The 13,196-nt window shown below is 39.0% G+C and overlaps 1 protein-coding gene across 1 annotated transcript in view; it reads right to left on the bottom strand.

Annotated features, from left to right (window-relative positions):
• LOC126249412 (gamma-tubulin complex component 3-like) overlaps window positions 1-13,196 on the bottom strand; it is a 207,721-nt gene that overhangs the window by 41,364 nt on the left and 153,161 nt on the right. The window contains exon 13 of the mRNA XM_049951067.1: window positions 4,187-4,540. Coding sequence (XP_049807024.1) covers window positions 4,187-4,540 — 354 coding nt within the window. The remainder of the gene's footprint in view (window positions 1-4,186; window positions 4,541-13,196) is intronic.

Below are 13,196 nucleotides of genomic sequence, written 5' to 3'. Positions count from 1 at the left end.
CCATTTTGTTGCCCTCCATGACAAGCCATCCTGGGCTTAAATTCCAGAAAAATAATACCAACCCACACATGACAAGAGTTTTTACTGCTTGTCTTCACGATTGCCAAACCTTACCTTGGCCAGCAAGATCACTGATCTCTTCCCTACTAAGGACATCTGGAGCATTATGGCCAGGGTCCCGGAACCGGCTAGGTATTTTGACGATCTAAAATGCAAATTGGAGAGATATTGGCACAATATCACTCAAGAGTGCATCCAACAACTTTATCAGTCAATGACAAGCTGAGTAATCACATGCATAAGGGCCAGAGGTGAACCAGCGTGTTACTCATGTGCTGAATTTGTGAAGTTCTTTCTCTTGAATAAATCAGACAATTTTTACGAGGTTATGATCGTTTGTTTATCTGTACATGCACACCACCTCTACTAATTTCCATTCCAGTGAAATAATTCCTCTGAGGTGTGCTTTTTTGTCATAAGAGCGTATTTGGAAATATTAACCAGTTGTTCATAGCAAATATAAAATTTTGACTAGTCTCACTACATACAACTCAGTACTTCTCTTAGAACTCTTCAACCTAGGAATAGTATGCTCAAATAATGAAATATAAGACAAAGATAATTTTATGTTTTTGCAACTACCGACAGCTCCATATCCCCAACTGAAAAACCCAGACTCTACATTTAATGAAGTATTCCAATTCAGCCACATCTACAATGTGTGTAATTACTGCTACAGCTGATTTAAAAATAAAGACCCTATTTTGTTATGAATATTTACATTCACTTTTGAGATACATTATTTTAGGAGGGCTGGAGGGAGGGGAGGTGGGCAGAGGGTAGTAATATTTGCAGATTACTGGAACATGTGATGATATTCATACCTGTTGTTAATTCTAGAACATCCTGCAGAGACCGCTTTCAAAAAAACTTGATACTTCAACAAGCATTTCACAATCTACACAGAGTAATTAATGGCTATTATCATTACCAGTATTTCTTTTTCCTTGAAAATAATTGAAAACAAAAATATAACAACACTACATGTGGTTAATATTAACAGTGAAAGGAGTCAGACACATGCATTCTGCAACCTGCTACAGCATATTAGCTGTATTGTGGTTAACATGATGGCATTCAAGACTTAACTGAAGTCCTTTGTGTTGGGCTGCTTCTCTTCCTCCTGTAGAGAGTATTTCATAGGAATTCTTGACAATGGTTTATTAAATATAATTAATATTAGCACTGTTATTAATTAGCCTTTCAAAAGTTAAGTTGTTTTATTGTGTATAATTTAAATAAAAAGGTACATTTTTGTCCTCTTCCCACATTCTAAAGAGCTCCAATAATATATCTCGTGTACTGAAGCTCCAGAAGAAAATTATCAGAAATATGTGCACTGCACAGCAAAGAGAATCATGTCGCCCATTGTTACAGAAACTAAACATTTTGACTGTCCCATCCCTATACATATATGAGCTAATGATATTTTTACACAACAAACCGGAATTGTTCATTAGAAACCAATTTGATCATCCATACAAGGAATAAAGATAATTTTATGCTTCCTGCCCATAGATTGAAATTATATGCTCAGTCCGCACAATATATGAGGATGAAAGTCTACAACAAACTTAAAGGCAAAAACATTCTAAACATGGAACTAGGGATACTAAAAAAGAAATTACATGAAATTCTTATGCACAAATGTTACTACTCATTAGAAGAGTTCATGGAAGATGAACTGATAATTTGAGCAGAATCGAATCGCAAATTAGCATTATATTGTGGAAAAAAAATTGTCCATTATCAAGAAACATATTTACCTATGCTGGAAAATAAGAAAATATAGATACTGCTACATAGATTAAATATAGTTTTACAAATTAATATTAGATTTTAGTTTGTAATTTTTGATGTGTCTCCTGTACCATAATCACATAATTTGGAAGTGTATGTTATGAGAGTAATAAATCACAATTCGCCCACATGGCAGGATTCATGAAATATTAAGGGGCTCCGGAAAGGCTCAAAATCATGAAAAGTTCAATTTTTACTTTTTTGCGTTTTCTGAATCTGCAGACTATTACCTTTTAGTAGATATATAATTTATTCAATTCCGAAGACTACAACTATTTTTAAATTTTTTTTGAAATGTGTTCTACATGGGCGTGACCCACTGTGGCACTGTTAAACTGCTGTCAAATGGTGTTATTATTAACGTCCATGTTCATCAGGTACATTTTAGTGATGTGAGATAAAGTATGTGTTGTGGCTAACCTGTGATGGTTCAATATATATCACTGGTGTGATTGTCGATTGTTTCATGTTTATTTACTCTGTCGTTATCTCGAAAATATTCGTAATTAATTCTGTTTCTTGAGTCTCTGTTTTGTTGAAGTATAATAATGAGTAAAAGTAAAGTTATTAGAAATCCTCTGAAGGCTTTTAAGAAAAGGAGAAATGTTGGAAAGCCAAAGGTATGTGTTATTACTGTAAACAATAAAGACGATGAAAATCCCCAACATAGCTTGTGTCCCAAAGAAGAAGACAGTTGGTGTAAATATAACAAAGGATTGCTAACTGGTGAAGTGTACACTCATAAGCATAGTCTGCCTCATGCAATAATGGAGGTGATAAAACCTATTTTCAGAGACTTAGCAGCACCTGAACTGTTGAAAAAGTGTATTCACGGAAAAACTCAAAACCCCAATGAAAGTGTAAATAGTGTTATATGGTCGAGAATCCCCAAGACTGTATTTGTTGGAACAGAAACACTTCACTTTGGTGTGTATGATGCTGTTGCGACTTTCAATGATGGCAACATTGTAAGGTGCAAGGTATTTAGAAATATGGGAATGAAGATAGGTTCTAACATGGTACGAGCGATGCTTGCTTTAGACAAGGAACGCTTTCGGGCTGCAGACAGGGCTGTAAAGAGTTTATAAATACAAGCAAGAGTAAACAGGAGGAGGAACAAGAGGAAGCTGGAGGAGTAGTTTGCAGAGGATGAAGATAATCCATCCTATGGACCTGGAATGCACTCAAAAGTTAATCCAATCTTTGTCGCTCAATTCCCAAAACTTTTATTTTCTCATACTAATTACATGTTTTCTAAGGATCTTCCAAACATATTTGTTTCAAACTTTCAGTAAATGTTACACAGTACCTTCTGCATAATTTAACACAGACTTTCCAAAAAACTGTATATTTTTGAATATATAAATAAAAAATTGCAAAAAAAATGTTGTGAATTTTCATTACAATTGAAAAAAAATCATCTTTAATAACTGAACTAAAATTTTGTAAAATCCCTGTGTTAAGTTTTAGCCCATATTCCAATAAATAATCTGTAAAAAGTTCAAATTCCTACCTCAAATACTTTGTGAGGAAAGATGTAATTTATAAGCGTTATTTTAACATTGCAAGTATAGGGCGTTCCGGAGCCCCTTAATGATAGGGTGTATTTTAAAGTGTACAGCATTCAGATATGAAGTGAAATCAACTAAGTTCTTGTAACCGCTGCTGATGAAGCCTGCCTGCCTTAGAAAATAAACAATTCTTTTTCATACCCATTGCTTCTGTAGATCTATGTTTGTTAGTACATAATATGACAGAGTTGCCACAAATGTTTATTAGAGCATCATGTAAAAATCTGAAGTAAATCAGTCAAGAACTCCGAGATTTTTGGTAACAAAGTTAAATAATGACCTGTCTTTATATATTAGTACAGATTTAATGTTAAGTACTATTATTAAGTCAGACTGATAATGGAGCATTTATTGTTACTTATGGCTTCATGTCAGATCAGTATAAATGAGAGTTGGTGTAGGTATTTACATACCCACGGGCACTGTTCAGGCAGATCAGTCAACTGGGACTTATTTGTTTGAATGTGCATGTTCTGTACGATGTATGTGTGTGAGATTTGGAATTCAAAAATATATTTTTTTTTTACTTTTACTAATGGTGAGATTGAAGCAATTAAGTTTAAAGAAGTTTCTCATAATGCTAATACATTCCTTTCCAAAATGTTTAAAATTATCTACTTGGTAAGTTGTTTTCCTGATAGCTGACAACATAACATGCCCTAAGTAAACATATAATAAGATAAATATGTTATGTAGCTTTCATAATGGAGAAGCAAAGAATGGTTCATTACAACAATCATTTTCCAACATGTTACCTGTGTTCCTTCATCTAGTAAAGCTCCTGCTCGAACTTTTGCTAGGAATGCATTATGTGCTCTAATAACATCATCCAAGCCTTCTGCTTGCTGCACTTCCTTGTTAAATGCCTCCCAGGAGCATTCCAATACCTCAAATAGGGTGTAGTACTGCACTTGATGTACGAAGTGCACCATTTCAGAAATTAAGAGATGTAATCTCTGCAATAAAGGCTTCATTCCAGGTAGACATTTCATCTGCTTAGCAGCTGTCAACTGCCGTTTGAATGCCAGGCTTAATACAAATTCCATTCTCTTAGCTCGCCAAAGAGCATTGAACAGCATCAAGTACGTTGACATATTCATTGCAAGAACCTGTACAGAAACCAAAGTATCATTTACTAGTTTTAGCAAGAGGTATTCCTTTACAGGTTTTTATTGCTTGAACAGTCTCTCATTACATTCTACATCTTAAGTAAAATTGTGATATCATTTCATGTTTTCATACTGTTAAGAAATTAATGTTGTATTTGCTTGTTTCATAACAGATTATTTTACTTTTTAGGGTAAGATTACAAACAATTCATGTATGTAACTACAAAAAAACTTCAGAAGACATTAAGCTTATTTAATTCTGAGAACAGGCTTAAGTCTTTATGGAATGTAGTGAAACGAGAGGGAGGACAAGAAGTCCTATATCCGAGTAACATGACTATTGATTTTAATGGAAGGGCTGCGAATGGTGACACACAGCAGGTATGATTAACAATCATTTCATAAGTGAAGTAGGAAATATAGGGATAAGCAGTTCAACAGAAAAATCAAAGCAGTATGTTGATAAAGCAACTCTCATGAAATTCAGTCATATTGATGTCTCATCCAACTATTCTGAAATGAAGAGTATTATATATTCTCTCTAAAATAGAAGCTAATCTGGATTTCATGACATTTCTAACAGATTACTGAAGATTACTGAAGATTTGTTTCCATATAATAAGGGATATCTTTCAACACATCCAAAGAAAGACAATGGCGAACCACCTCCACTAGGACCTTGCGCAGTACGGCGGTGCGGGTTACTGGCATCGTTCCCCTATCATCATCATCATCATCATCATCATCATCATCATCATCATCATCATCTTTATAACCCACCATCACTAATTCAAGGCATTTTTTCAGAGAAATGAAATATGCCATTTTTGAACCCGTTATAAGAAAGATAGCAGGAAAGATGTCAAAAACTAGCAACCCCTTTCACAACAGGAATTTTCCAAACTTTATGAGAAGGTGATGTGTTCTGTTATAGTATCCCACTTGTGTGACACTAATAACCTCAGTAAATCAGTATGAATTTCAGAAGATTTTCTCCACTCTGAACACAATTTACACATTCACTCACGAAATTTTACAAGCTTGAAATAACAAAACAGCACTGGTTGGTAATTCTCTATGATTTATCCAAGGCATTCGACTATGTGAATCACAATATTCTCCTAGTTAAATTGAGGTTTTGTGGAACTGATTGTGCAGCCAACCAATAGTTAGTATCGTATGTAATAACAAGAATGCTGGAAGTTGTACTGAATAATTTAACCAGTTTATGCAGTGGAAAATTTTCCGATTGTAGAGAAATAACCAATGGGCTTCCACAAGACTCAATCTTAGGTCCACTGTTTTTCTTATCTGTGAACAAACTTCCATCTGATATACACTCCTGGAAATGGAAAAAAGAACACATTGACACTGGTGTGTCAGACCCACCATACTTGCTCCGGACACTGCGAGAGGGCTGTACAAGCAATGATCACACGCACGGCACAGCGGACACACCAGGAACCGCGGTGTTGGCCGTCGAATGGCGCTAGCTGCGCAGCATTTGTGCACCGCCGCCGTCAGTGTCAGCCAGTTTGCCGTGGCATACGGAGCTCCATCGTAGTCTTTAAGACTGGTAGCATGCCGTGACAGCGTGGACGTGAACCGTATATGCAGTTGACGGACTTTGAGCGAGGGCGTATAGTGGGCATGTGGGAGGCCGGGTGGACGTACCGCCGAATTGCTCAACACGTGGGGCGTGAGGTCTCCACAGTACATCGATGTTGTCGCCAGTGGTCGGCGGAAGGTGCACGTGCCCGTCGACCTGGGACCAGACCGCAGTGACGCACGGATGCACGCCAAGACCGTAGGATCCTACGCAGTGCCGTAGGGGACCGCACCGCCACTTCCCAGCAAATTAGGGACACTGTTGCTCCTGGGGTATCGGTGAGGACCATTCGCAACCGTCTCCATGAAGCTGGGCTACGGTCCCGCACACCGTTAGGCCGTCTTCCGCTCACGCCCCAACATCGTGCAGCCCGCCTCCAGTGGTGTCGCGACAGGCGTCAATGGAGGGACGAATGGAGATGTGTCGTCTTCAGCGATGAGAGTCGCTTCTGCCTTGGTGCCAATGATGGTCGTATGCGTGTTTGGCGCCGTGCAGGTGAGCGCCACAATCAGGACTGCATACGACCGAGGCACACAGGGCCAACACCCGGCATCATGGTGTGGGGAGCGATCTCCTACACTGGCCGTACACCACTGGTGATCGTCGAGGGGACACTGAATAGTGCACGGTACATCCAAACCGTCATCGAACCCATCGTTCTACCATTCCTAGACCGGCAAGGGAACTTGCTGTTCCAACAGGACAATGCACGTCCGCATGTATCCCGTGCCACCCAACGTGCTCTAGAAGGTGTAAGTCAACTACCCTGGCCAGCAAGATCTCCGGATCTGTCCCCCATTGAGCATGTTTGGGACTGGATGAAGCGTCGTCTCACGCGGTCTGCACGTCCAGCACGAACGCTGGTCCAACTGAGGCGCCAGGTGGAAATGGCATGGCAAGCCGTTCCACAGGACTACATCCAGCATCTCTACGATCGTCTCCATGGGAGAATAGCAGCCTGCATTGCTGCGAAAGGTGGATATACACTGTACTAGTGCCGACTTTGTGCATGCTCTGTTGCCTGTGTCTATGTGCCTGTGGTTCTGTCAGTGTGATCATGTGATGTATCTGACCCCAGGAATGTGTCAATAAAGTTTCCCCTTCCTGGGACAATGAATTCACGGTGTTCTTATTTCAATTTCCAGGAGTGTATAACAAGCAGAATTAGTTCTTTTTGTGGATGATGCTAGCATTTTTTTCAACCCAAACACACAAACAGGAATAGAAGAAATGGAAATTAATGTTTTTAAAAGTATTATTGAGTGGTTTTCTGCAAATGGTGTCACTATCAATTTAAAAAAGAGATAACATATTTAGTTCTGGACATCTAAAGGTACTATACAAGGCTGTTCCAGCTTGAATGGTTGCCTGTGGGCAGCTGGTTGCCCACAGGCAGTAGTGATCAGCAGTGGACAAACAGGCAGCCAGGCTGCAGCATGTGCGACCATACTGCCATGGCCTCACGTCTGCCAGCAGGGATGAGAAAGTTTTCACACATGCACAGAATATGTGCAGTAGGGACACCTGATGGGTAGGCTTTATTTACTAACTGCACTTACGCCCATGTGAGTTTTTGATATCTCCTCAGCACTGTGCCCCATGGGATGCCACTGGAACAACTTCTACTACATCAGTTAGAATTATAGCACAAAGTGAGGACGTAATAAATATGGTGGGACCTCCAAAAAAATTTTAGGTGTCTATACTGGTGGGAATTTGAACTGGGAAACACACATTTTGGAGCAATTAAAACAATTTAGTTCAGTCACATTTGCTTTTCAAATCATTGTAAATCTTGGGAAGATGGAAATCAGTAATTTGACATGTTTTGCACATGTCATTAAATTATGTAAAATGGAATAATGTTCAAAGGTAGCACATCTTTAAGAAAAAAAAAAGTCTTCACTGCTCAAAAATATGCTGTAAGAATAATATATGGTGCTAATGCATGATCATCTTGTTGATGTCTGTTTAAGGAGTTAGGCATTCTGACTACTGGCTCACAGTATATTTCTTCCCTCATGAAGTTCACCGTTATTAATCCACTGCAGTTCAGAAGTAATAATTATGTACATAATTACAATACCAGAAGAAAAATTACGCTCATTACTCCTGATTAAGGCTATTTTTAGAACAATAAGGAATGTATAATGCTACCACCAAAATTTTTGATCACTTACCCAGTTATATAAAATGTCTGACAAACAGCAAAGTTTCGTAATTCATAGAAAAATTCTATTTTTGTAATATGTAAGTAATTACTGTTTACAGCCATATTAAAAAGAGAAAGAAAAATACCACCTGCAAATAGTCAGCATGTAGCTATGTTAACACATGAATGTGTATTGTGAATGTAAAATGACGTGTTCCACATCATTCTGATGAACTGTACAAATGATCCGAGGGATATGAAATTGATTAACCAATTAATCAACAAATAACACTACATGTATGGCTATAAGTATTTCACAAGAGAGTTCTCAAATAAAAAGTTCTTGGTAAACTTGTGTCAAACTTGGGTAAAATTGCAGTCTTTCAATGATGGCAGTCAGTCAGCGAAAGCTTGGGATTTTACCCAAATTTGATATGGCATTTTTACTGTTTTGATGATGAATTTTTACTCACAAATTTTTATCCACCAGTACGATTACTTCAAGAGTCTATGTGAAATGCTCCCTTCTGAATTCCTAAAATATAGGTATGAGATATAAGCCTTCGTTAAGTTAAATACCCCATCTATAGCACATGTTTTAAGAGAGATCTAGATAAATTAAGTGTCACATACAAAAGAAACTTGTAAGAACAATCTTACCATTATGCGTCAGAATATTAGAGGACTTTAAAAAACCACAAAGTTAATGAACATATCTATTTAGATGATAGAAACTGCCAAAAGGAAATTTATGTATCATGTCTTTCTGAGAGCCCTATAGATACAGGGACACATTTGTTAGGTGTGTTGCAAGATGTCTTCTAATCATCTGCAAATAAAATATCTAGAAAATAAAAAAATCATCATCAAATCTTTCCTTGGAGTAATAAATCTATAAAATGTGTGTGCCACAGTCATTCTGTAACAAAAAACGTATTGCACATTCTTAATTGTGTTTGCTTTTTTGCATCTAAGGGGAGGAGAATCACACAGAGGGGTTTTGTGAAAGTTCGAAATATACTTTAGTATGCCCCACAAGAAGAAATGTTAAGAAATGTGGTGCTACTCATTGGGAGTTAAAATATTAGATTGTTGATGGTAGCCCTTGGGAAAATAGCAGGATATGTTTGCCTGGAGGTCTTGGTTCAAATGGCTCTGAGCACTATGGGACTTAACTTCTGAGGTCATCAGTCCCCAAGAACTTAGAACTACTTAAACCTAACTCATAAGGACATCATCGTAGCGGTCGCGTGGTTCCAGACTGTAGTGCCTAGAACCACTTGGCCACTCCGGCCGGACTGGAGGCCTTGTCAGTGATGAGGAGGAGTCTGTGCTGGCAGCTATCTAACAAACTATGTGCAATCAGTTGCAAATCGTGGCTAATGTCAGGACGAATGTATTGCATGTCACTTGCACTGAGGCCATCCTCAGTTATTTCTAGCAGTTGTCCAATTTGTGAAGGCAGCTAGCATCACAATCAGGGTGCAGACTAAGCTCACTATTTGTAGCATCATATCCAGAGTTGAATGAAATCTCTTATTTCGAGCAGTGTGGAAGATCTAAATTTGATGAGTAAACAATTCCATGATGACAGTGGAAGTAAATTTCTTGACTTCTGCTTTTGGCTAGAAAACTGTAGGCCTGCCCCAAAATTTTTGAATTGGTTCATGTAAGAAGAGGGTATGCATGATCCTAAGGCTGTGATAGCATCAGTGACTTGAGGGGTTATAAGAACCATTAAAAACATAGGAAAATATTCTTATTTAGCACAAGAAACCAATATAAATTACAGAGTATCTGAGTACTCAACATAAAATATTCAGTGTTGGGGATGGAGATGTGCAGCACAAATGGATAAAATTCAAATGTGTCATTCAATAGAGAGAGAAGTATGTCCAGAGCAAGGTTTTCTGGGATGGGAAATGTCTCCCATGGTTTAACAGCCACATTAGAAAATTGCTACTTAACCAAAGAGAGCATCACGGATTTAAAAATGAAAAAACCCAGCTGTCAAACAGAAGCCGAACTAAGTAGAAAATGAACACAAAGAGAGCACTGAATTATTTTGAAAGTAAAATTTAGCAAACTGGTGTGTCTAACAACCCTAAAAGGTTTTTGTCTTACATCAAACCAGTAAGTGGATCAAAATTATTTATTCAGTCGCCTAGGGACCATACTTGGTACTCGAACAGAAGATGACAGAGAGAATGCTGAAATGTTGAATTCGATACTCCTAAATTGTTACATCACTGAAGATCAGGATTCAGGCCGCCTTCCTTTCAGTTGTCAAACTTCAATATGGTCGATACGGAGAAGTAATCACACAATGAAAAAAGCAACTACAAATGAATGGTAGCAAAAAAGCATATCGATGAGATAAGATACTTCTAAGATTCTACAGACATTGTATGAAGGAAACTGCTTCCCTTCCACCAGCAGGTTATTGTAGGTCACTGGGGCAATGAAGGGTACCTAGTGACAAAAACAATGATTGCAGCTCATTTCTGTTTTCAAGAAGAGTTGTAGGGCAGATGCAAACAGTTATATGCCTGTATCACTGACATCAATCTGTTTTAGAATTATGGAGCATGTTTTATGCTCATATACACTATGTGAGCAAAAGTGAACACACAGTTTTCATATTAGGCGCATTGTGCTGCCACCTACTGCCATGTACTCCATATCAGTGATCTTAGTAGTCATTAGACATCATGAGAGAGCAGAATGGGGAGCTCTGCAGAACTCATGGACTTCGAACGTGGTCAGGTGATTGGGTGTCACTTGTGTCATATGTCTGTACACAAGATTTCCACACTCCTAAACATCCCTAGGTCCACTGTTTCCAATGTGATAGTGAAGTGGAAATGTGGAGGGACACGTAGCACAAAAGCATACAGGCGACCTCGTCCCTTGACTAGCAGAGATCGCTGACAGTTTAAGAGGGTTGTAATGTGTAATAGGCAGACAGCTATCCACACTATCACACAGGAAATCAAAATTACATCAGGATCCACTGCAAGTACTATGACAGTCAGGTGGAAGGTGAGAAAACTTTGACTTCATGGTCGAGCGGCTGCTCATAAGCCACACATCATGACGGTAAATGCCGAACCATGTCTCGCTTGGCGCAATGAACGTAAACATTGGACGATTGAACAGTGGAATAACTGTTGTGTGGAGTGACGAATCATGATACACAATGTGGCGATCAAATGGCAGGGTGTGGGTATGGCAAATGCCCGGTGAACATCATCTGCCAGCGTGTGTAGCCCAACAGCAAAATTGGGAGGTGGTGGTGTTATGGTCTGGTCGTGTTTTTCATGGAGGGGTCTTGCACCCTTTGTTGTTTTGTGTGGCACTATCACAGCACAGGTCTACATTCATGTTTTAAGCACCTGAACACCTTGCTTCCAACTGTTGAAGAGCAATTCGGGGATGGCAATTGCATCTTTCAGCACAATCGAGCACCTGTTCACAAAGCATGGCCTGTAATGGACTGGCCTGCACAGAGTCCTGACCTGAATAATATAGAACACCGACTTCATGCCAGGCTTCATTGACCAACATCAATACCTCTCCTCAGTGCAGCACTCCTTGAAGAATGGGCTGCCATTCCCAAGAAACCTTCCTGAACCTCATTGAACATATGCCTGTGAAAGTGGAAGGTGTCATGAAGGCTAAGGGTGGGCCAACACCATATTGAATTCCAGTAGTTCCAATGGAGGGCGCCACAAACTTTTAAGTCATTTTCAGCCAGGTGTTCGGATACTTTTGATTACATAGTGTATTATAAAATTTTTGGACAATGAGAATCTCCTCTATAAATATCAACTGCATTCCACAAAGATCTTGAGAAACTCTGTTTTCTCTGTTCTTCAATGAGATCCACTAATTGGCACTTGGGCTGATGCCATGTTCCTTTATTTCAGATAGGCATTTGACCCGGTCCTGCAGTATTTTTGATTTTAAAAAAGTACAAGCTTACTGAGTATCAGATTGGATTTGCGACTGCATTAAGGATTTCCTTGTAGACAAAACAGTACATCACTCGTAACAAAATGCAAGTGACAGATGTGAAGATAGTTTCAAAAGCACCCCTAGGTAGTGTGATAGGCATGTTACTGTTGACCAATGTTACTGTTTACCATCTCTCACACAAGAGCATCAGTAGGCAGAAAGATTCATAGGAATAATTTTAAGGAACTTTGATTCATCTATGGAAAACACTGCTTACAAATCACTTGTTCCCTCAATTTCTGGGCAATTTCCATTAGTCTGGAACCCTTACCAGGTCATCGTGATAGAGGAGATGGACAACATCCATTGAAGAGTGGTGCATTTCATCATGGGATTGTTTAGTTAGGGCGAATACATTACAAAGACGCTGAATTAACTCTAGTGGCAGATGTTTCAAGAGATGCTTTTTGCAACACGTAGTGGTTCACCACCGAAACTGAGACAGTACATTCTAGGAAGCATCTGGCAACTCATTACTTCCTCTTATGAACATTTCACAAAATGACCACAAGAGAAAATTCAAGAAAGTAGAGCTAACATGGAGGTTTAATGACAATCATTCTTTCCATTTGCTGCATTTGATGAGTTATTGGAGAGCTGGGAATTCCACCTCCACTGTTTTAGGCAGCAGTGTTCTCCTAACAACATTTCTGGTAAGCAGCAGAGTGCTTTGCTTTTATCTTTAAGTAGTCATTTATACCAGAAACTGAAACCACTTTTGGACCCTGGTTAATTGTATTTCAGTGATCTCTGTGCACTGTCAACTGAATACCACAGTCAGCAGATGCGCCTTGCTGATAGGCTCCAGTTGAATCATTGGCACTGGTACAAAGGTTGGGCTGTAGACTTGCATACACAAGTGGAATTTCACATGGCAG

Source organism: Schistocerca nitens, chromosome 3, assembly GCF_023898315.1.
Source record: "Schistocerca nitens isolate TAMUIC-IGC-003100 chromosome 3, iqSchNite1.1, whole genome shotgun sequence".
NCBI classification, from domain to species: domain Eukaryota; kingdom Metazoa; phylum Arthropoda; class Insecta; order Orthoptera; family Acrididae; genus Schistocerca; species Schistocerca nitens.
The sequence above is the reverse complement of the archived record's forward strand: the minus strand, read 5'-3'. Positions and strand labels throughout refer to the sequence as shown.